This window comes from Nycticebus coucang, chromosome X, assembly GCF_027406575.1.
Source record: "Nycticebus coucang isolate mNycCou1 chromosome X, mNycCou1.pri, whole genome shotgun sequence".
In the NCBI taxonomy this organism is placed as follows: domain Eukaryota; kingdom Metazoa; phylum Chordata; class Mammalia; order Primates; family Lorisidae; genus Nycticebus; species Nycticebus coucang.
The window spans coordinates 54,941,098-54,963,937 of NC_069804.1; the positions used below are offsets into that span (position 1 = coordinate 54,941,098).

Below are 22,840 nucleotides of genomic sequence, written 5' to 3' on the forward strand. Positions count from 1 at the left end.
CACGCTTCTAGGATACAGACACAAACTGTCAGAGATAGAGTCCCACACTCAGTCACCATCTGATACACCTGGAAACAAGCCCTCATTACATACATGACTGGAGACACTCAGTGACACGCACATGAAGACTTGTATTCACCAGTCTCACACACACACACACAACACCCAAAAAGCAAATACATACATGTATTCTCGCTTACTCATCCAACATTATTAGGGGTCTACCATAAGCCTGCCAGGCCTTGGTGGGGATGCAGATATTTGAGATACAGAAATAGGTCAGGCATCAAAGCCCCTGCCTGGGGCAGTGCCTGTGGCTCAGTGAGTAGGGCGCCGGCCCCATATGCCGAGGGTGGCGGGTTCAAACCCAGCCCCAGACAAACTGCAACAAAAACAAAAAAATAGCAGGGCGTTGTGGCGGTCGCCTGTAGTCCCAGCTGCTTGGGAAGCTGAGGCAAGAGAATCGCGTAAAGCCCAAGAGTTAGAGGTTGTTGTGAGCCGTGTGACGCCACGGCACTCTACCCGAGGGTGGTACAGTGAGACTCTGTCTCTACAAAAAAAAAAAAGCCCCTGCCTGGGAAATTTGTTTATAGTACAGTTATTACAGATATTTGTAGATGGAAGTGAGAACATGAACAGACTTCCCAGGTGACCCTCTACCTGTCTTGGAAGACAAAGAAGGCTGGTGGCTCAGAACAAGGGAAAAGTAAATTGCACAGGCAGAGGCCAAGGAAATCAGAGCACAAAAAGAGAGAGGCAGGAGCCAAATGGTGCAGAAACTTCCACAATAGGATAATTAATAATACCTGCTAACATTTTCACTCTCAGAATGTACCAGGCACTGTGCCCAACAGTATATTGACCATACAGTCTCTCAATGCTCACAAGCTGAGAGAGCATGAGGTAGTAGACATTAACCTTTTTTTTTTTTTTTTGAGACAGAATCTCACTTTGTCGCCCTTGGTAGAGTGCTGTGACGTCACAGCTTACAGCAACCTCAAACTCTTGGGCTTAAGTGATTCTCTTGCCTCAGCCTCCCAAGTAGCTGAGACTACAGGTGCCTGCCACAACGCCCGGCTATTTTTTGGTTGCAGTTGTCATTGTTGTTTGGTGGGCCCGCACTGGATTTGAACTCGCCAGCTCCAGTGTATGTGGCTGGTGCCCTCGCTGCTGAGCTTCAGGCCCCAAGCCATAACCACCTTTCTTGTACAGATGGGACACTTGAAACTCAGAGGCTGTGATGTGACCAAGGCCACAGAGTTAAAAAATGCTGAAGAAGGTCTCAAACCAACTCTCCAGCAAACATATACTTGACCATTAGATTCCGGAGACACTCTGCACCCAGCCAGTCAGTCAGTCACTTCCTCACCTACACAGCCAGACTTTCACAGGGACCCGGGTCATGAAGGCACAGTGAAAAAGATGCTTGAGAAAACCTAGAGGTCAGCCAGCCTTCCCTGCTTTGGCTTTACCCCACAGGAAGGGCAGGTACAGAGGTGTCAGAGAACTGGGGGACATGAACAAAAGGCTTTAGCTATTTATCACCTTTTAAAACCCAGTGGGGTGGGCCCCTCTGGTCACTTCCACTAAATTCGTGTTGCTATTAAGTGCCTATTATTCTATTCCAAAACATTTCCTCATCAGATCATGACAAGGAAAGAGCAAACATTAATAGTGAGAGGCAGCAGAGAAACTGGAATTCAGGTGGGAAGTTCAGCCTTTGTCCTCAAGCTCATAGTCCTCTCTCTGCTCCCATCACACCCTCAAGGAAATATGTAGGCAAGGGCTGGGGCAGCAGGCAAAGATGGGGGTTTTTCTGGTGGTGGCAGGTCCATGTCTAACATGCAATGAATTGATTAAATATGAATTCCAAGGCTCCAGACAGATCCTACTGGAGCATTTGGACCTCAGAAGTCAAGCCAAAGACCTGTGCCATTTCCTCCTCTGCCCGGAGGCCCGCCCACCCACTGCCCCACACAGAACAGAGCCGCTCAGGGAAACTGACATTTGGTTTTATTGTGCCAAGGACATTACAGATGGCTGATCTTGTCAACACCTGCAGGGCACGGGTGCCCCATCTGCCAAGGCTGCTCCCACTCCCTACACTGAAATCCTGGGTGGTGGCATGATCCCAAAGATGCTCCCCACTCCAAGATTCCGAAAGAGACTAGTGGTGGTGGTGGAAGCAAAAGGAATGCAGCAAGGTCAGGGTCTCATCTGTCCAAAGCTGGTCTGACACCTGCCACCCTTGCCCCCTTCCCCAGCTCACACCCTAGGCCCTCTGCCCACCTCCATAGAGCTAGATGCCATAAGACGGCAACCCACATCTTTGTACCCCCTCCATGCCCCATAGCCTGCCTGCCCCCAAACCAGAGAGATGCCACCTTCACAGTGCCAATGCTGTTGTCTATATAATTTTTGACTGGTTGATTTTATAAGATAAAAGTTCATTTTAATAAAGAAAAAATTCAACATTGAAGGCTCAGACATTCTTGGGGTACTTGGAAGGGAAATATTCCACTTCTTCCTCCCACATCCCAGGCGTTGTTGTGGGGGAGGGGTGACAAGTTTTCTGATCTTGGAAGAAATGGGGGGCAGGGAGACTTTCCTCTGTCTCTCTCCTTTGGGACTGCCTGGCTGCTGCCAGTTGGTTTGTCTCTGTGTGCCTCTTGCCTACCTTCGGCACCCTTGCCCTTGTCCCCTGTGGAATGCAGGGATGATGCTGTTCAGGGATGGGGGGGGCAACAGGGCACATCAGCTGGCGGAGAGACAGGTGGCGGTGGCAGTGGTGGTGGTGGCAGCAGCAATGAGAGGGAGCACAGGAGTGGGCCAGCCAAAGGGAAGTGGAGAGGAGGGAGGAGGGAAGAGGGGACAGTGGGAAGATGCCAAGGAGGCCAAGAGGGAAGAAAGCCAAAGGTGGGGTGGCAACAGAGGGCAGGAGTGGTGGGGGTTGGGAGACGGTGTCCAGTCCCTGGGTCTCCATCAACTCTTATCTGGGGGGGGGTCTCTGTGCACTTTGTTTTTCTTCATACTGTCTAGGTATTCCTGTTGGGACACTGCCAGCACCGATGCTAGGATATCATCATCATCCCAGTCATTCAGACCTGCTGGGCAAAAGGAAGAGGAAAAGGATGATGGAATGCTCTCAGCTTTCCTTCTCCTTCCCCTTTGCTGATTTCTGGGGCTTTGAGAAATCCCATCCAGGCCTTTCTCACTCTTTTCTCTAAGGAGAAGGCTCCCTTAGGGCTGTGAAACCATACTTGGAGCCCTTTTGGGGCAAATCTTTTGGTCCTGAATAATCCCCTCCCACCTCTTCTTGACCATAGGCTACATAAACCCCCTCTTAGGACATGCTACTTCTTCTAGTCCCTCCCCAACTCCCAGCTGGCCCCTGGCCCCCAGATAGAGGAGGCTCACCAAAGGCAGAGGGGGACATCTGCTGAATGAGGGCCCGACACTCCAGAGCAGGGTAAAGGGACACCAGGGGGGAATTAGCCCGGTCAGCCCCTGCTGAAAACTGACTGCTTGTACCTAGGGCAGATGGACAGGACAGTCAGAGGTAGGACATAGGACCCAGGACTCAGGCAATACTTCCTAACCCTAGTGCATTCCCTGTGAGCAAGTCACTGACCTGGTGCACAGGGTGAAGGAGGTTTGGCAAGAGCTAAAACAGTGCCTGGGGAAGGGGGCTTGATGCCCAGCTCAGCATGCAGCTCAGGGTGCTCTGGTGAAGGGGCTGAACTCCGCTGCCTTGGGGACCGGCTGGTCCACTCCTCTAGGCCACTGGAGGCTGCTGCTGTGGCCGAACTGCATGTAGCACTGGCTTTTCGGGGCTGCAGTACGAAAGGAAAAAGCAGTAAGGACTACTACCAGATGCAACCCTCCTGTGCACTACCCTGAGTTCTAGCTTCCTTGCCAGGATCCTGGCTATGATACAGCTTCTACATAGAACACCATCATTCCTACTCACACAGTGGACCAAAGGGCTCCTTCTCATGCTAGAAGTAAAGATCCTTAACCCCATTCTCTCACCCCTCCACCAATCTTACAGAAAATGCTGCACTCTACCTTTAATATACATCTCAAATTCTAATTCTCATCAACTCCACTGCCAGCCAGCACTATCACTAGTTACCTGGACTTCTGCAGTAGCTTCCTTACTGCTAGCCCCCTGCTTCCTTCCTCATCCCTCAGACTCTGTTCTACACTTAGCAGTCGAGGGATCCTGCTGAATCCTAAGTCGGATCCCATGCTTCTTCTGTTTGCTACCCTCCTACAGCCTCTGCCTCATTATAGCCCACAAGCCCCTACACAATCTGGCACCACCACCCCTCTGACTTCATCTACTACTACACCCTGTCCAGCTACACTGGCCCTCCTCTGGGCCCAGGAATGGATTAACAAGCTGTGGTATATGTATGCCATGGAATACTATTCAGCCATTTAAAAAGATGGAGACTTGGGGTGGTGCCTATGGCTCAGTCGGTAAGGCGCCGGCCCCATATACCGAGAGTGGCAGGTTTAAACCTGACCCTGGCCAAACTGCAACCAAAAATAGCCGGGCGTTGTGGCGGGCGCCTTTAGTCCCAGCTACTCGGGAGGCTGAGGCAAGAGAATTGCTTAAGCCCAGGAGTTGGAGGTTGCTGTGAGCTGTGTGAGGCCACGGCACTCTACCGAGGGCCATAAAGTGAGATTCTGTGTCTACAAAATAAATAAATAAATAAATAAATATAAAAATAAAAAGATGGAGCCTTTATATCTTTGTATTAACCTGGATGGAGGTGGAACACATTCGTCTTAGTAAAGCATCACAAAAATAGAGAAGCAAGAATCCAATGTATTCTATTTTAATATGAAGGCAGCAGATAAGCTGTGTGCTGGTCCCTGCATTTGTGCTCAGCTCTCTCACCTTCTATAAGCTTTTGCTCAAATCTCACTCAGTCCTATTCATTCCCCTTTTTCTGGCTCTAGATTTTTCAACCACAGCACCTCTGGACTAATTTATTTATTATGTTTACTTGGTTTCACTCTGCAAAAATATGAGCATCAAAAGGATAAGGCTCTTGCCCTCCTGGGTTCACCTATGTACACTGAGAGTGGTGACTGGCACAGGCATGCAGTAAGTAGTATTTGTTGAACAAATTATTCAGTTCTTGCCAACATCTACAATCACTCCAAACTCCTTATGATTCCTCAGATGCCTGTCTGCCCTGCCTCCTTCTTGCTGTGACAATTCAACCTTCCTTTGTAAAGACTGACTAGAGGCCCCACCTCCACTGGTTCTCCAGCCAGGGTCAAGGGCCCCATTAATGAATCTGTTTCCCTCAACACATGGAATCACCGAGAGCAGAGTGGCTAGGTCCCTATATCCTGAGTACAAAGCTTGGCACACAAGGGCATTCCATAAAAGCCTGTCTCTGAAGCTATCCCATTGCTCCTTTACGTCACCAGTGGCAGTGGCTGCCCTCTCTCATTCCTGAAGTGCCTCATCTACATACATATTGAAAGTTCCAAGGCACAATACCAAACTAAAGTGAAGATAAGTTACAGAAGAGTCTAGAAGTTTCCTTCCCTCTCAGATGTAAAATCTTAGTTTTGGCTGGGTGTGTTGGCTCATACCTATAATTCTAGCACTCTGAGAGGTCAAGGCGGAAGGATTACTTGAGATCAGGAGTTCAAGACCAGCCTAAGCAACAGCGAGACCCCTTCTCTACTAAAAATAGAAAAACTAGTCAGATGTGGTGGCATGAGCCTCCTGTAGTCCCAGCTACTTGGGAAGATGAAGCAGGAGAATTGCTTGAGCCCAGGAGTTGGAGGATGCAATGAGCTACAATGATGACACTGTACCCCTACCCAGGGTGAAAGAAAGAGACTCTGTCTATTAAAAAAAAAAACAAACAAAAAACTACTTAATTTTTTTACTGCCCATTTAGGGGCAAAGTATGAATTCTTGTTTAGGCCAGTGAGAGACCCATGACCAACCTGGCTGGGGCCTCGAACCTGGCGAGCCTGTTTCTCTTGATCCCGCAGCCACTGCAAGTAGGATTCCCGAGCCACCTGCTCCTCAATGGCCTCGTTTGTGGCCTCCCAGTCTGTAGCCCGTTTCTTGTCTTCCAGCATCTGCTGTTCAATCCATGATTCCTCTGATGTTTTTATAGCATTCTTCATCAGGGACTGCTCCGCAAACTGCAAGGGGGAAGAGGAACAGGGATGTGCAATGACAATCTGAACCTGGCCAAGAATCAGAAAGGGCTCAGGGAGGGAGTCCCAGAGGCCCCAGAAAAAAGGAAACAAGAAGTCAAGTACTCCCACAAAGGATTCCTCAGAAGACTACCTCTTTATCAGACACTGAGGGAAAGCAGGCTTGGGTTATAAGACTTGTCATTCCAAACTCCTGTGCTCAGAAGACCTGACTCTACCCCTGAGACACATCAACTGAGGTACTAAGTCTGGGGCAGCCAGGAGTCTTCCAGACTAGACCTTAATTTTAAAAAGCTTCATCCAGCTACTCGGGAGGCTGAGGCAAGAGAATCGCTTAAGCCTAGGAGTTGGAGGTTGCTGTGAGCTGTGTGAGGCCACGGCACTCTACCGAGGGCCATAAAGTGAGGCTCTGTCTCTACCAAAAAAAAAAAAAAAAGCTTCATCCAGTGATGACTCAAGTTTCGCAATACTGATGAGGATTTCCTCACACATGCCCAGATGGGGACAAAGTTAGTGGTGTGTGCACTGGGTAGAGGGAGTACTCAAGATTGTAAGGGGGGGGACAAATAGGGGGATGTGTGAGGGGTGAGGGGCAGTACTAGCATGGTGTAGGGTGCTACTGAGTTGCAGAATTGTAGGACATTGTATGAGAGTTCTGTTTGTCAGGCTGTGAAATAAAACAGCTTTTTTTATCTTTTTTTTTTTTTTTTTTGCAGTTTTTGACCAGGGCTGGGTTTGAACCCGCCACCTCTGGCATATGGGGCTGGCGCCCTACTCCTTTGAGCCACAGGCGCTGCCCAACAGCTTTTTAAAAAATGAAATAGGGCAGCACCTGTGGCTCAGTGAATAGGGCGCCGGCCCCATATACCAAGAGTGTCAGGCTAGAACCCAGCCCTGGCCAAACTGCTGCAACAACAACAACAACAACAAAAAATAGCCAGGCATTGTGACAGGTGCCTTCCTTTAGTCCCAGGTACTCAGAGGCTGAGGCAAGAGAATCACCTAAGCCCAAGAGCTGGAGGTTGCTGTGAGCTGTGATGCCATAGCACTCTACTGAGGGTGACAAAATGAGACTCTGTCTCAAAAAATAAATTAATTAAATATTAAAAAAATAGTTGGCATGTTCGAACCCAGCCCAAGTCTACTAAACTATGACAACAACAACAAAATAGCCAGGTGTTGTGGCAGGTGCCTGTAGTCCCAGCTACTTGGGAGGCTGAGGCAAGAAAATCACTTAAGCCCAAGAGTTTAAGCTATGATCTATGGCACTCTACCAAGGGTGACACAGTGGGACTCTGCCTCAAAAAAAAAAAAAATGTAAATTTTACAGATTAAGAATCACTAAACTTTAGAAATACTATCCTACATATCTATATCTGTACTCCTACCTTTTTATAAATCAGTGACTGTAAAGGAAGAAAAATAAAAGGAAAACTAGAGGAAAATGTAAAATTCTGTTAATAACAAGCCAATTAAAAAATAAACATAATATCTAAAAACACATTCTGGCAGTGGAAAATATACATCCAAGTGTTTTTTCTATTCTTTCATTCAACAATAATCAACACAGAAGACTTCAGTGACCAAAACTGTGGGGGTATCCTCTAATCCAATTCTGACACTATCTACCTGGAGATTGCTGCAGATCCCACAGGTTGAGACTCAGTCCCACAAGAAGCCCCTCCAGATACCAGACAAACGTTTGGGCTTTGGGAACATCTAACTAACTGGCTCTAAATTGGGGTTCCCACAACCCTCCCTTTGGGTTCGATTAATTTGCTGGAGTGGCTCACAGAACTCAGAGAAACACTTCTTCTGGTTTATTATAAAGGACATTACAAAGGATACAGATGAAGAAACCCACGGGGAGCAGCATGGGGGAAGGGGCATAGAGCTTCCAAACCCTCCCTGGGATGCCTCCCTGCAGGCACCTCCGGAACCTCCCAGTATGCATGATTGCTTAAACCACAGGTGACCAGCTTAATCTTCAGCCCCTCATCATTCCCCAGGGATTGGGGGTGGGCTGAAACTCCCAGCCCTCTAATCCTGCCTTGGTCTTTCTGGTGACCAGCCCCCATCCTGAAGCTACCTAGAGGCAGCCAGCCATCAGTCAACTTATTAGCATACAAAAAGACATCACTTTGGAATTTCTAAGGATTTTAAGACTTGTATGCCAGGAAGTCACACACACAATTCACTGAAGAAGATCTACAGATGGCAAATAAGCACATGAAAAGATGCTCCACAACACTGGATATTAGGCAATTGCAAATTGAGATAATGAGATACCACTACACCTAACAAAATGGCTAAAATCCAACTTGCTGACAATATCAACTGCTGGTAATAATGCTGAGCAACAGGGGACTTCATTCATTATTATGGGAATGCAAAGTAGTACAGCCACTTTGGAAGACAGTTGGGCAGTTTCTTACAAATCAAAACACAGTCTTTACAACACAATCAAGCAATCTCACTGCTGGGTACTTACAAACTGATCTAAAAGCTAAAGTCCACACAAAACCTGCCTGCAGTTTACAGAAGCTTTATTTAAAATCATCAAAAACTAGAAGCAACCAAAAACATCTTTCAATAGGTGAATGATTAAACAAACTGTGGTACCTCCATAAATGGAATATGAAGTGGTAAGAAAGAAATGAGCTAATAAACCATTAAAAAAACAGAGAGGAAGGAACCTCAATGCATATTCCTAACTGAAAGAAGCAGTTCAATTTCAATTATATGACTTTCTGAAAAAGGCAAAACCAAAGAGACAATAGAAAGGTCAGTGGTTGCTGGAGGAGGGAAGGAGAGAAGGACTAACATATGGAGCACAGAGAATTTTAAGGGCAATGAAACTTCTGAACAATACCATAATGGTGGATACATGACATTATATATTTGTCAAAACCCATAGAAGGTACACCACCTTAAAACACCTAAATGCATACTAACTTTTACAAAAGATCAATTGGGTCAGGGATCCCAGGATGGAAAGCAGAATGTGACAAGAGAATCTAAATGTATGAACAACCTCATTAAAGGGAGTGAGGGAGTTGGTGACCTAAGTAACTTTCAAAATGGAGTCTTTAATACAAAAGGCAAAAGGAATTGCACATAGATTTGTACTTGATTACGTTTCCACAGGCATTATGGGTAAACAAATCTGATACTGCTATACAATTATATGGAAGCAAGCAGTTAAGTAAGTGGATAGTGGACGACAGCAGCCAGTTTTCTTCTGTTGGAGTGGGAATTTACAGATGAACAAGGGGAGAAGGATAGGATGATGAATGTGATAGTGGATGTGAGTTGGAGACATCACTAAGCACTCATATTTAGTTTAATATAGATACACCTAATTACACACAGAAATATTTACAGATATGTGTACATAAAGGCTAGAATACACACAAATATCTCTTTGCTCCATCACCTGAGCAAGACTAGAAGCAAGGACAATCTGGTAGCCAAGAGCATATTGAACACCTAAACCTTGGTTTCTAATCATTCTCTAATAAAAGATTCCAGGCTTCTTTGGAGAAATAGCTGATTCTAGGGCTGGGATAAGAAATATACAATATGAACCTGGAGCACCTTGTAGCTTGTAATTTCCTCCAGAAATTAAGGAAATGCTTTTTAAAAAGATGGAATGGCCAGGTGCAGTGGCTCAAGCCTGTAGTCTCTGCTACTCAGAAGGCTGAGGTAGGAGGATTGCTTGAGCCCAGGATTTCAAGGATACAGTGATCTAAGATCATACCACCTGACCTGTGTGACAGAAAGACACAGTCTCAAAAAAAAAGGGGGGAACAATGGAGAAACAAAATAAATAAAAGTAGTATTAGATTATGGATTATAACCCAACGTTTAAAATAAATAGTTAGGCTTGGTGCCCATAACTCAGTGGTTAAGATGCTGGCCACATACACTGAGGCTGGTGGGTTTGAACCCAGCCCGGCCCTGCTAAACAATGACAAATGCAACAAAAAAATAGCCAGGTATTGTGGTGGGTGCCTATAGTCCCAGCTATTTGGGAGGCTGAGGCAAGAGTTTGAGGTTGCTGTGAGCTGTGATACCACAGTACTCTACCAAGGGTGACATAGTGAGACTCTGTCTCAAAAACAAAAAATAAAGAATAAAATAAATACTTATAAATTCATACTTTTATAAATATGTATATATAATTAAATTAGTAAATGGGGGATAAGAGATTTCTAAATAATTTACACAGATTTACCCTCAAAGAGATGGAGCATAACTTTCAATTCTTAGGTATGGGCTGGGCATAGTTACTTCCTTCCAAATAGTACAGTATGGAAAAGGCGAGAAAAGAGGCCAGGTGCAACGGATCACACCTATAATCCTAGCACTTTGGGAGGCTGATGGGGTATTGCTTGAGGCCAGGAGTTAGAGACCAGCTTGAGCAAGAGCCAACACCTAGTCTTCACAAAATTAGCCAGGCCTGGCGGTGAGCCTGTAGTCCCAACTACTAAGCCAACTACTCAGAGGCTTAGGCAGGAGAATCACTTGAACCCAGAAGTCTGAGGTTGCAGTGTGCTACTATGACACCACTGCATCTAGTTGGAGTGACAGAGAAAGACCTTGTCTCAAAAAATAAATAAATAAAATAAAACCCAAAACTGTAGGAAGAGTAACTCTACAGTGGAGAAACCTGACAAACACTACTTCTGCCAGATGATCAAGGACAACATCAATAGTCATAAATCACATTCACAGTATACAGCCTTGGTTTGATGTTTTTATTTTTCTTGAGACAGAGCCTCAAGCTGCCTGTCACCCTGGGTAGAGACCTGTTGCATCACAGCTCACAGCAACCTCCAACTCCTGGGCTCAAGCAATTCTCCTGCCTCCGCCTCCAAAGTAGCTGGGACTACAGGCACCCACCACAACGCCGGGCTATTTTTCGGTTGCAGCTGTCATTGTTGTTTTGTGGGCCTGGGCTGGATTCCAACCCGCCAGCTCAGGTGTATGTGGCTGGCACCTTAGCCGCTTGAGCCACAGGCGCCGAGCCTTTTTTTTCCCCTTGGTTTGATGTTAATGAGAATGACACTTTACCTCTGTGATCTTCCTCCCTAAAATCTACAACCCATGCCTAATTATGATAAAAAACACCAAATTCTAAAAGAGAAGCTTTCAGGGGTGTGCTCAGAGCAAGAATGGCTCCTCTGTTTATAATACACCCAACAGGAATCTGGGGTAATTGTGATGAGGGGCACACAAAACTTGTGGCCTCCCTATGAACAAATCCCCTACATGTGAAGAAGATGAAAATTATAAAATGTGGTGAGTGTATGTGTGATCACTGTGTAACTTTTTCAACTGTACTGTATATTTGAAAAATTGCCTAATAAAATTTTCAGAAAATTAAAAAAAAGAAAGGAAAAAAATCCCAATAGAGAAGCTTTCTACAACAGACTTGAAGTGTACTCCTTAAAACAGTCAAGGTCATAAAAACAAGAGTTTTTATGTCTCACAGACAAGGGAGTCTAAGGAAGCCTGAAGACTTTAGTTAATAATAATGTATCAATATGGGTTAAGACACTGCAACAAACCTACCAGTCATCTGAGATGTTAATAATAGTGAAACTATGTGCAGAGGGCACAAGGAAATTCTGCACTATCTTCTCTACTGTTCTACAGTGTAAAACTACTCTAGTGTGGTGCCTATGGCTCGGGGAGTAGGACGCCAGCCCCATATACCAAGGGTAGCAGGTTCAAACCCGGCCCTGGCCAAACTCCAAACAAAAAATAGCCGGGTATTGTGGCGGGCGCCCGTGGTCCCAGCTACTGGGGAAGCTGAGGCAAGAGAATTGCCTAAGCCCAGGAGTCAGAGGTTGCTGTGAGCTGTGACACCATAGCACTCTACCGAGGATAACAAAGTGAGACTGTCTCGGGCGGCGCCTGTGGCTCAGTCGGTAGGGCGCCGGCCCCATATACCGAGGGTGGCGGGTTCAAACCCGGCCCCAGCCAAACTGCAACCAAAAAATGGCCGGGCGTTGTGGCGCGCGCCTGTAGTCCCAGCTGCTCAGGAGGCTGAGGCAGGAGAATCCCTTAAGCCCAGGAGTTGGAGGTTGCTGTGAGCTGTGTGAGGCCACGGCACTCTACCGAGGGCCATAGAGTGAGACTCTGTCTCTACAAAAAAAAAAAACCAAAAAACAAAAACAAAGTGAGACTGTCTCTTAAAAAAAAACTAAACAATTAAGTCTACCTAAACATTCACACTTTTTTTTTTTTTTGAGACAGAGCCTCAAGCTGTCACCCTGGATAGAGTGCCTGAGCATCACAGCTCACAGCAACCTCCAACTTCTGGGCTCAAGCAATTCTCCTGCCTCTGTCTACCAAGTAGATGGGACTACAGGTGCCTGCCACAACACCTGACTATTTTTTGGTTGCAGCCGTCACTGTTGTTTGGCAGGCCTGGGCTGCAATCAAACCCACTAGCTCAGGTGTATGTGGCTGGCGCCTTGGCCGCTTGAGCCACAGGTGCCGAGCCAATATTCAACTTTTTAAGAAAGAAAAAAATTGCCAGGCGCTGTGGCTCAGCACTCTGGGAGGCCAAGGTGGGTGGATTGCTTAAGCTCAGGAGTTTGAGACCACATGAGCAAAAGTGAGACCCCATCTCTACTAAAAATAGAAAAACTGAGGCAAGAGGATTGCTTGAGCCCAAGAGTTGGAGGTTGCTATGGATGCCACAGCACTCTACCCAAGGCGACAGCTTGAGACTTTGTCTCAAAAAAAAAAAAAACGAGGGCCACCTGTAGCTCAGTGGTTACAGTGCCAGCCACATGCTCCCGGGCTAGTGGGTCTGAACTCAGCCCAGGCCTGTTAAAAAAAATATAGCCAGGTGTCGTGGCAGGCACCTATATGTAGTCCCAGCTACTAGGGAAGCTGAGGCCAAGTGTTTGAGGTTGCTATGAGCTATGTTGCCACAGCACTCTACCAAGGGTGACAAAGTGAGACTCTGTCTCAAAAAACAAACAAACAAAAAAGGCTCAGCGCCTGTGGCTCAAGCAGCTAAGGCGCCAGCCACATACACCTGAGCTGGCGGGTTCGAATCTAGCCCCACATACACCTGAGCTGGCGGGTTCGAATCTAGCCCTGCCCGCCAAACAACAATGATGGCTACAACCAAAAAATAGCTGGGTGTTGTGGCAGGCACCTGTAGTCCCAGCTACTTGGGAGGTGGAGGCAGGAGAATTGCTTGAGCCCAGGAGTTGGAGGTTGCTGTGAGCTGTGATGCCACAGCACTCTACCCAAGGCGACAGCTTGAGGCTCTGTCTCAAAAAAAAGAAAGAAAAGAAAAAGAAAAAAGTGAGTAATCAAGGACAAGCCATGGATGAATCGTTTTTTTTTTTTTTTTTTTGAGACAGTCTCACTATGTCACCCTCAATAGAGTGCTAAAACGTCACAGCTCACAGCAACCTCAAACTCTTGGATTTAAGTGATTCTCTTGCCTCAGCCTCCGAAGTAGCTGGGACTATAGGCACCCACCACAACACCCACCACAACACCCAGCTATTTTTTTGTTGCAGTTGTCGTTGTTTAGCAGGCCCAGGCTGGTTCAAACCTGCCAGCCTGGATGTATGTGGCTGGCACCCTACCCACTGAGCTATGGGCACCGCCTCATGGCTGAATCTTAAATGCGTAGTGTTAGGTAAAAAAAGAAAAACAACCAGGAGCAGTGGCTCATGCATATAATCCTAGCACTCTGGGAGGCCCAGGCAGGTGGATTGCTTGAGCTCAGGAGTTCAAAACCAGCCTGAACAAGCGTGAGATCTTGTCTTCAAAAAAAAAAATAGCTGGAAAAAGTACCCAATGTACTCACCCTTATTATGAAACTAATGTAGGACCTTCACATGAAAGCTATATCCCAGTTATAACCTAAGAATAGGGAGAAAGGGGAAAGGGAGGGGAGGGAGCGGGAAGGAGGAGGATTAATGGGATTACACCTGCGGTGCATCTTACAAGGGTATATGTGAATCCTAGTAATTGTGGAATGTAAAGGTCTTAACAAAATAACTAAGAAAATGCTATAAAAGCTATGTTAACTAATGTGATGAAAATGTGTCAAACGATCTATGAACCAAGTGTATGGTGCCCCACGATCATACTAATGTACACAGCTATGGTTTAATAAAAAAAAAAAAAAATAGCTGGGCCAGGGCGGCCCTGTGGCTCAAAGGAGTAAGGCGTTGGTCCCATATGCCAGAGGTGGTGGGTTCAAACCCAGCTCCAGCCAAAAACTGCAAAAAAAAAAAAAAGCTGGGCCACAAGCTGTGTGGCAGGTTCCCATAGTCCCAGCTACTCGGGAGGCCAAGGCAAGAGAACTGCTTGAGCCCAAGAGTTTGAGGTTGCTGTGAGCTGTGATGCCACAGCACCCTACCAAGGACATCAAAGTACATCGTGCATGATTCCAACTGTATGACATTCTATCTAGAAAATGCAAAACTAGATTTGGTAAACAGATAAAAAACAAGGAAATTCTAAGAACCTGTCATAGTCAAGAAGAGATAAAGGGGATACCACTAGTAAATGTAATATGGTATCCTGGATGGACTGTGGAACAGATAAAAGTCATTAGGGAAAAACAGATTATCTGAATAAATTATGACAAATGTACTATGCTAATATTCTAATTATAATGGGGTATACGGGAACTCTGTGATATTGCTGCAATGATTCAATAAATCTTAAGCTGCTCTAAAATTAAAAGTTTAAAAACAAAACAAAACAAGAAAACCCTATGTTGAAGGGTGTGTTGGTGTTAGAGTATGCGTTTCCTAAAATGAAGCAGGAGCAAGTTTGTAGGAAGTGAAACCTGAATAGAAAACAGCAAAATCCATAGCAGGGGCCAGGCGCAGTGGCTCAGATGGGTGATCCCAGCACTGTGGGAGGCTGTGGCAGGATCCCTTGAGCTCAGAAGTTGAAGACCAGCCTGAGCAAGAAGACTACGCCTCTATTAAAAATAGAAAAACTAGGCCAGGCATGATGGCTCAGGCCTGTAATCCTAGCACTCTGGGAGGCCTAGGCAGGTGGATAGCTTGAGCTCATGGGTTTTAGACCAGCATGAGCAAATAGTGAGACCCTGTCTCTACTAAAAATAGAAAAAACTGAGGCAAGAACATCCCTTGAGCCCAAGAGTTAAGAGGTTTCTGTGAGCTATGATGCCACGACATTCTACCAGGGGTGACAGCTTGAGACTCTGTCTCAAAAAACAAACAAACAAACAAACAAACAAAAAAAACAATTAAAAAAATACATTATAAAAAAATAAAATAAAAATAGAAAAAACTAGCCAGGCGTTGTGGTGGGCTCCTACAGTCCCAGCTATTTGGGCAGCTGAGGTTAAGAGGATCACTTAAGCCCAGAAGTTTGAGGTTGCTATGAGCTAAGCTGATGCCATGGTACTCTAGCCTGGGCAAGAGTGAGTCTTGTCTCCAAAAAAAGAAAGAAAAGAAGAGAAAAGAAAACAGCTCAGTAGCTAGGGCGCCAGCCACATACACCAGAGCTGGCGGGTTCGAACCCAGCCCCAGCCTGTCAAACAACAATGAGAACTAGAACCAAAACATAGTCAGGCTATTGTGGTGGACGCCTGTAGTCCCAGCTACTTGGGAGGCTGAGGCAAGAGAATCGCTTAAGCCCAAGAGTTGAACGTTGCTGTAAGCTGTAACGGCATGGCACTCTACTGAGGGTGACATAATGAGACTCTGTCTCAAAAAAAAAAAAAAGGCTTGGCATCCGTAGCACAGTGGTTATGGTGCCAGCCACATACATCGAGGCTGGCGAGTTCAAATCCAGTCCGGGCCAGCTAAGTAACTGCAACAGAAAAATAGCCAAGCGTTGTGGTGGGCTCCTGTAGTCTCATGAGCTACTCAGGAGGCTGAGGCAAAGAATCACTTAAGCCCGAGAGTTTGAGATTGCTGTGAGCTGTGACGCCATAGCACTCTACCGAGGGTGATGTAATGAAACTGTCTCAAAAAAAAAAAAAAAAAAAAGAAAAGAAAAAGAAAAATCCCTAGCAGGGCCAGACACAGTGGCTCACACCTGTAATCCCAGTATTTTGAGAAGCTGAAGTGGGAGGATTGTTTGAACCCAGGAATTCTAAACCAGCCTGGGCAACACAGCCAGACTCCCATTCTCCACAAAAAAAACTTTAAAAATTAGCTGGGCAAGGACTGTGTTCTTACAATCCCAGCTACTCAGGAGGCTAAGGCAGGAGGATTGCTTGAAGCCCAGGACTTTAAGGCTGCAGTGAGCTATTACACCACTGCACTGCAGCCTGGCAGAAAAGCAAGACCTTGTCTCAAAACATACACACACACAAACCCAAAACAAAACAAAATTCCACAGTAGATTACTGTTTATGAGAAAGAGAATAAGAATCTACCAGTGAGTGCTCCTTCTGAGCACCTACTAGACTCCAAGCCCAATAGGAGGTGCTTTCTATACCAGCCAAGCTGCCAGACCAAAGTACTTATACAAAGTATACTACCCTGTTTCCCCGAAAATAAGACAGTGTCCTATTTTAAGGTGTGCTCCCAAAGATGCGCTAGGTCTTATTTTCAGGGGATGTCTTATCTTTCCTGTTAGTAGGTCTTATTTTCGGAGGATGTCTTATTTTTGGGAAAACAGGGTAGGTACCCAGCTAGTAAGTGGTGGGGCTAGGCCTGCACCCCGGTTCTGTGTGACCACAACTATCTAACTGCTATGGGTCTGAAAGGAAGATCCATGCCAAGACACCCAGACCCTGTTCCCAAACAGGACTTCTATAATCTAAAATGGCAGCTTTCAACAGACACAAAAGATGGGTGAGTCAGCTCACTAAAAGGCAAACTGTGACCACAGAATGAGCCCTGAGTGATCACTTCAGGTAACTCTTTAATTTGATAGAAGCGAGACTCAGGGAAGATCAAGAAAGGAGACAGGGGCTTGGTGCCTATGGTTCAAGTGGCTAAGGCACCAGCCACATACACCTGAGCTGGTGGGTTTGAATCTAGCCTGGGCCCGCCAAACAACTATGACGGCTGCAACCTAAAAATAGCCGGGCGTTGGGCGGCGCCTATGGCTCAGTCGGTAAGGCGCCGGCCCCATATACCGAGGGTGGCGGGTTCAAACCCAGCCCTGGCCAAACTGCAACCAAAAAATAGCCGGGCATTTTGGCAGGCACCTGTAGTCCCAGCTACTCAGGAGGCTGAGGCAAGAGAATCGCTTAAGCCCAGGAGTTGGAGGTTGCTGTGAGCTGTGTGACACCACGGCACTCTACCGAGGGCCATAAAGTGAGACTCTGTCTCTAAAAAAAAAAATAGCCGGGCGTTGTGGCGGGCACCTGTAGTCCCAGCTACTTGGGAGGCTGAGGCAGCAGAATCGGTTGAGCCCAGGAGTTGGAGGTTGCTGTGAGCTGTGATGCCACGGCACTCTACCCAGGGCGACAGCTTGAGGCTCTGTCTCAAAAAAAAAAAAAAGAAGAAAGAAAAAAGAAAGGAGACAGGACATTTTTTGTGGGTTAGGGGAAGGACTGAGACTCCAGCAGAGCTTTCTGACCTCTATACCCAGCAGTCATCCTGGGCACAGGGACCCACTCACCCCTGGTTTGAATGATGGCAGGCCCAGCCCCACACCAATGGTGGCTTTGTTAGGATTCACCACTGAATTATAGTGGATATTCCGATGGTAGCTGACACGAATGGGTTCGTCCTCATTTTGATGTATCCCATGGAATGTGTTGATAGGCTCTGTAGAGAAAGAGAAGGAAGGAGCACCCACAGCAGGCCAGGAAGGGCAAGCTTGGATGAGGTGCCATGAGTCCCTCACCTACCCACTACAGAAGTACCTGTGCTGTATTGGTACACCTCCACGGGACGGTTGTACATCTCTGCCATGGCCTGCATCTCAATGTGGTTGCCATGGCAATTGTTTTTCCGCTTCCTGTTAATGTAGGTGGTGAAGTCTTCTGTGACATAGTTGGAGAAATAGTCAGCATTCTTCATCTGAAGAATAGATTGGAAGGTCAAGGTCTGTGTGGACAGGAGATCCTCCCACCCTGCCCTTGCCACAAGCCTTCCTCCAGGTCTCACCAGATAGTCCATGCAGTGCTTTCTCACAACCTCATGCATATCCTGGTCTCCATACACCTGATCAGCTGTAGGGACAAAAGAAAGGAGAGGAGGGGTCAGAGGTGCCGTAAGAGAACAGTTCTGAGTCATAAAACATCCCTAGGGAAGAAGGTGCTGGGGGACCCAGGAAATGCCTTTTCCTACCCTAAGGCCTGGAGAGTTCTTACCCTTGTAGGCTGGAATGGGGTCATGGAAAAAGAGGTAGACAGGGGCAGACCTGAATATAAGAGAGTGCAGGTAAGAGGAACACAACCACAAGCCTCTCTTTGGGCAGCTGACTTTGTCTAGGGCATGCCTAGCCACTTAGACAAATCCACAACACTCTGTCTCATAAGTGACCTTGAGCACCATCAATTCTACACATCCCTTTCACTTTTCACGTAAGGAAACTGAGGCACAAGGAGTTTGTGGCTTGCCAAAGGTCTGTGAGAAAATCAACTCTGTAATTCAGTTTTCCTGATTCCCAGGAGTCAGCAATGACCTTTGTAGTTTTTTTTTTTTTTTTTCCTTTAGCACAATGTCCTACAGGTTCAGCCTTTGTAGGTTAAAAAAAGAAATCAAGGAGAAGAAAAAAAATTGGCTCTAAGCCCAATCTGCCAGATACTAGTAAGCTAAGCAACCAGAGGCAAGTGATCTGAGCATTCTGAGCCTCGTATGCATCATCTGTAAATGAAACCAAGGTGGGTAACAACCTAGCATGCCTTTTGTAGGGATTAAATGAGATAATGGGTATAAAGTGACTACCACTGGGCTAGGGACAAAGTAGTCACTCAGTAAATCAGAGTTTCCTTCTCCACAGTGAGGCCTGAATGTGGGGTCTCATGAAGGTGACCAAGGTGAGTAAAATCCTGCTCCTGCCTTTGAGGAGCACACAGCCTAGTGAGAGAGAAGACACACATGCAACTAACTTCAGCTTAACTCAGGAAGGTAGCCTGCGGCACAAACGGTCCAGGCATCATGGGATTTGGTCAAACTAAGGCAAGAAGGAAGCAGGCTCCTCCTGCTTCGCTTCAGGATCTTCACCCGTGCCATCCCCTATCTTCCGGATACTCTTCCCATCGATTCAGCTGCCTACTTCTCAAACACCAACTTGTTCTTTTTTTTTTTTTTTTTGAGTCCTAAACACATAGATCATGTATACATTAATGCATTTATGGGGTACAATGTGCTGATTTTAAATATCTAACACAGTTCCTCCCCCTCCAGGGGACCTCTATCATCAGATTTGTCAAAGGCGTGCTCAGACTTCTGCCTGATCACACTTGGCTCCCACAAAAGACAAAGGGCAGTTCACCTAAGTCCACTCCCATCTCAGGGCTCAGTACAGTAAAGTATATCAGAAGTTTGCTGAGCAGACTGATAGGCTGGGGAAGCAAGGGAGCTCTTCTCCCTGTGAAAATTAAAATGGGCTTGAAGATTGGGCAAGTCTGATTTCCACTGGTTGAAACACTGAAGAGGGAATTTCCCTTTGTTTCCCCAGAGGACCACTGCTCTGATGGGATCTCCCTGTGGAACTGGGGTAGGGTAAGATCACGCAGAGAACACCCCAGAATTCTTCCATGATCATGAATCTACCTCTCTGAAGAACTGTCAGAAGAACGCCCTCATTGCCCTCCCCTTCCTCCCCCCACCCAGGGTTCTGTGAGATAAGGAAAGAAAGGCTGCTCTAAGATAGAAAATGGGGCCCATGTCTGTCTCAAGTGCTTTTGGAGGCGGAGAGACCTGAAAGGTAAGGGGGTGTGGGGGATGTGAAGGCGGGAAGGGGTAGCCCCTTCACCGATGTAAACAAGGATGTGGGTTCTGTGGCCACAATCTCCCCCGCCCCCCAGCGGCACTTCCAGCAAGTCACATGCCCTGCTCACAGGCTGGGGGCCCCCTGCTGCTGCCTTTCTTAGAAGCCAGGACCACAGAGCTAGAACAGTTGAGCTGCTTCAGGAGCTATTTCTGTAGGATGTGCTAGGGGCGCCAGTTGGTGGCTGTAGTAAACAAGAACTGAGATGGAAGTGAAGGGGTTAAATTGGCGTCTGCATGCTAGGTTCAGGCAGATACGCTGAAGTATTAGAGAAAAACTATCTTCTTTGAAAGGGTCAACTGTCACTTCCATGCCTGAGTGTTCTATCATCAAGAGATAGATGTCAGATGCAGAAAATGGGGAAAAAGAAGAGACTCTGGGACAGTAACAGGAGCTAAGAGAGAACACCAGGAAAGTCCCACTTCCCTGACAGTGATTCCTTTGGTTGGCAGAAAGGCACTGCTGCCTCCTAGCTGTGTGTGACACTGGATAAGGCCTTTAACCTCTCTGGCTGAGATGTCTTCAGCCATAAAGTGGGACAGTTAACTCCTCTCCCTCTCCAAGGGTGCTGTCAAGACTACAGGGGAAGGTTTAAGCACCTGAGGCAGAGTAGGTATTCGAGAAACAGGAGCCCCATTTGTCATGAGGATAACGACTCCTTTGCATTGCCAGCTACCCACAGCCAGAATGTTGCTAGAATTGCTTATTAAGCCCTTCCTCATTTCTGTTGCACTTCCCCAGCCAGAGGAAAGCCCCAAACACAGCCTAAATTGCCCCTCCTCTTGCAAGAAGGACTGACTTTCTACTAAATCCTAAGGTCCACAAGCCTACCTTTCGTGAACTTAGTTCAAAATTTTTACAACGAAATTAGTATCAAATTAATAATACAAACTGCACACAACAGGGTTTTGAAATATGGGCAAGTTATGACACTTCACTACTTACCTATAAAACATAAAATATCACCTTCTCTCCTATGATGCCACTGATAGATGATATAACATGTATTTAATTGCAGCTTTTTAGGGAAGAACCCATCACAATGATGATAAGATGTATCCCAATTAAGGAACAATTAATGTGGAAGAAAATGTACATCTCTGAACCAAGGAAAACAGCAACAGTACCTTCCTACAAGAGGGACTGGAAGGATTTCTTCAATGATATAAGACAAGAAAAGCATCTAGCACAGAGCTAAAACCGTCAGTACTCAACAGGCAGTTGAGTACTACTCAACAAGGTGTAGCTTTTCTGACTTTCCTAGCCCAGCCCCTATACTCCAGAAAGCCCTCCTACTCCCAGAGGGCTGGCACATGGCCACTGGGGCCAGGCAAGACTCTGTGTGGAGGGGCCTGAGGTGGGAGGAAGAGAGGCCCAATGGACCTGTAGAGGTAGGGGAATTCAGAGAATTTGTTTTGATAGAAACTGAAACTCCTCCTCTTGCTGACGCTGCACTTGTGGGCAATCTGCACCTGTTCTCCCCTCCAGAGTCTAGCTAGAAGGGGGTCCCCTAAGAGCCCACCTCTGTTCCCACTCCCACAGGGTTCAGAAACTCTCAGCACAATACTACAATTGGTTCCAAAGCCTTTTCACATTCCAACCCATTCCATCCTCACCAAAACACTTGTACTTTACCCAGGAGGGATACTAAGATGCAGAAATACAGCACAGCTAGCCCAATATCACATATTTAGGGGTATAAAGATGAGGCTAGGCTCTTATGGGGTAACTGCTGAACTCAGATGATAATGCCAACCCCATCCCAATCCAGCTATCACCTTTGTCACCTTACTCCCTAGGGCCAGGCCCGATCCTGTCTGCCTTAGTTTCCCTACCCATCACAGACATTACAGACATTAGGGGCTAAACCTCTTCCTAGGGCCACAGAGCTCAACATGAACCTTACCCTCTGCACACATCCCACTTCTCTCCTTTCTCTGAGTATACGAAGACATCAGTATAGAAATGCACATGTGTACGCATATATGGCTAATAGCACCTAGCAAAGATGTTCCATGAGTATAAATGCCCATACAATAAACTCCAGAACAGAGAACTATCACATTCAATGAGTAAATGCCCTTGCTACCAACCATGGAAGAATTAAAGCTAGACAAGATGGGAGGCTATACAAACTGACGAACCTCTCACCTCCTTCCTAGCCTTTGCAAGGGTAGGTGGGTTGATAACCAATAGCTATAATGGACTTGCCTCAACCTCTCTCCTCTGCTTTCTTAAGATATAACTAGTATACTAGTTATAGTATGGAGAAGGGAGACAAGAAAGGCTGAACTATCTTTCTACAGGGGTAGAAAGATATTTCTACAAAGTCCTATCATTTGATTTAGAGGCCCTCCAGGAACTACCTACTCCCCAGGTTGTTGCCTGCCTTCCTCCCTACTAGAAGAGCCACAGCAAGTTCCAGTAACAACAGAAAAGGAAGCTTGGTGTCTGCAGGGAACCTAAAAATAAACCTTACAAATGTGTGTCCACAAAGCAGCAAGGAGAGACAGGGACCTAGTCTGCTGCCTATTGCCCTCTTGGTTCAGTGGGAACCCTGGCCCCAGGAAAAAGGTCTCGCATGCTTGTCAAGCAGCTGTGGTATGACCTGGCCTGTGGTCCCAACTACCTTAATTGGCACACTCTTAATGGGGGAGACAGGAGCACTCAGCTCCCTCAGTCTCTCAAGAATTCCCACTGCAATGATATGAAA

General features: G+C 46.5%; 1 protein-coding gene and 1 pseudogene across 3 annotated transcripts in view; one reads left to right on the top strand and one right to left on the bottom strand.

The window, feature by feature from the left end:
• Positions 1-1,996: 1,996 nt before the first annotated feature.
• The window catches only part of OTUD5 (OTU deubiquitinase 5), a 38,195-nt gene continuing 17,351 nt past the window's right edge, over positions 1,997-22,840 (bottom strand). For 2 of the 3 annotated variants that reach the window (XM_053580779.1, XM_053580777.1), the window contains exons 3-9: positions 18,297-18,361; positions 18,053-18,209; positions 17,806-17,954; positions 5,983-6,186; positions 3,632-3,833; positions 3,418-3,531; positions 1,997-3,107 (exon numbers count right to left, since the gene is read on the bottom strand). In XM_053580779.1, coding sequence (XP_053436754.1) covers positions 2,983-3,107; positions 3,418-3,531; positions 3,632-3,833; positions 5,983-6,186; positions 17,806-17,954; positions 18,053-18,209; positions 18,297-18,361 — 1,016 coding nt within the window. In that variant the 3' untranslated portion in view covers positions 1,997-2,982. The remainder of the gene's footprint in view (positions 3,108-3,417; positions 3,532-3,631; positions 3,834-5,982; positions 6,187-17,805; positions 17,955-18,052; positions 18,210-18,296; positions 18,362-22,840) is intronic. The other variant, XM_053580778.1, reaches the window with a different exon arrangement.
• LOC128578874 (uncharacterized) lies at positions 11,359-11,479 on the top strand (annotated as a pseudogene).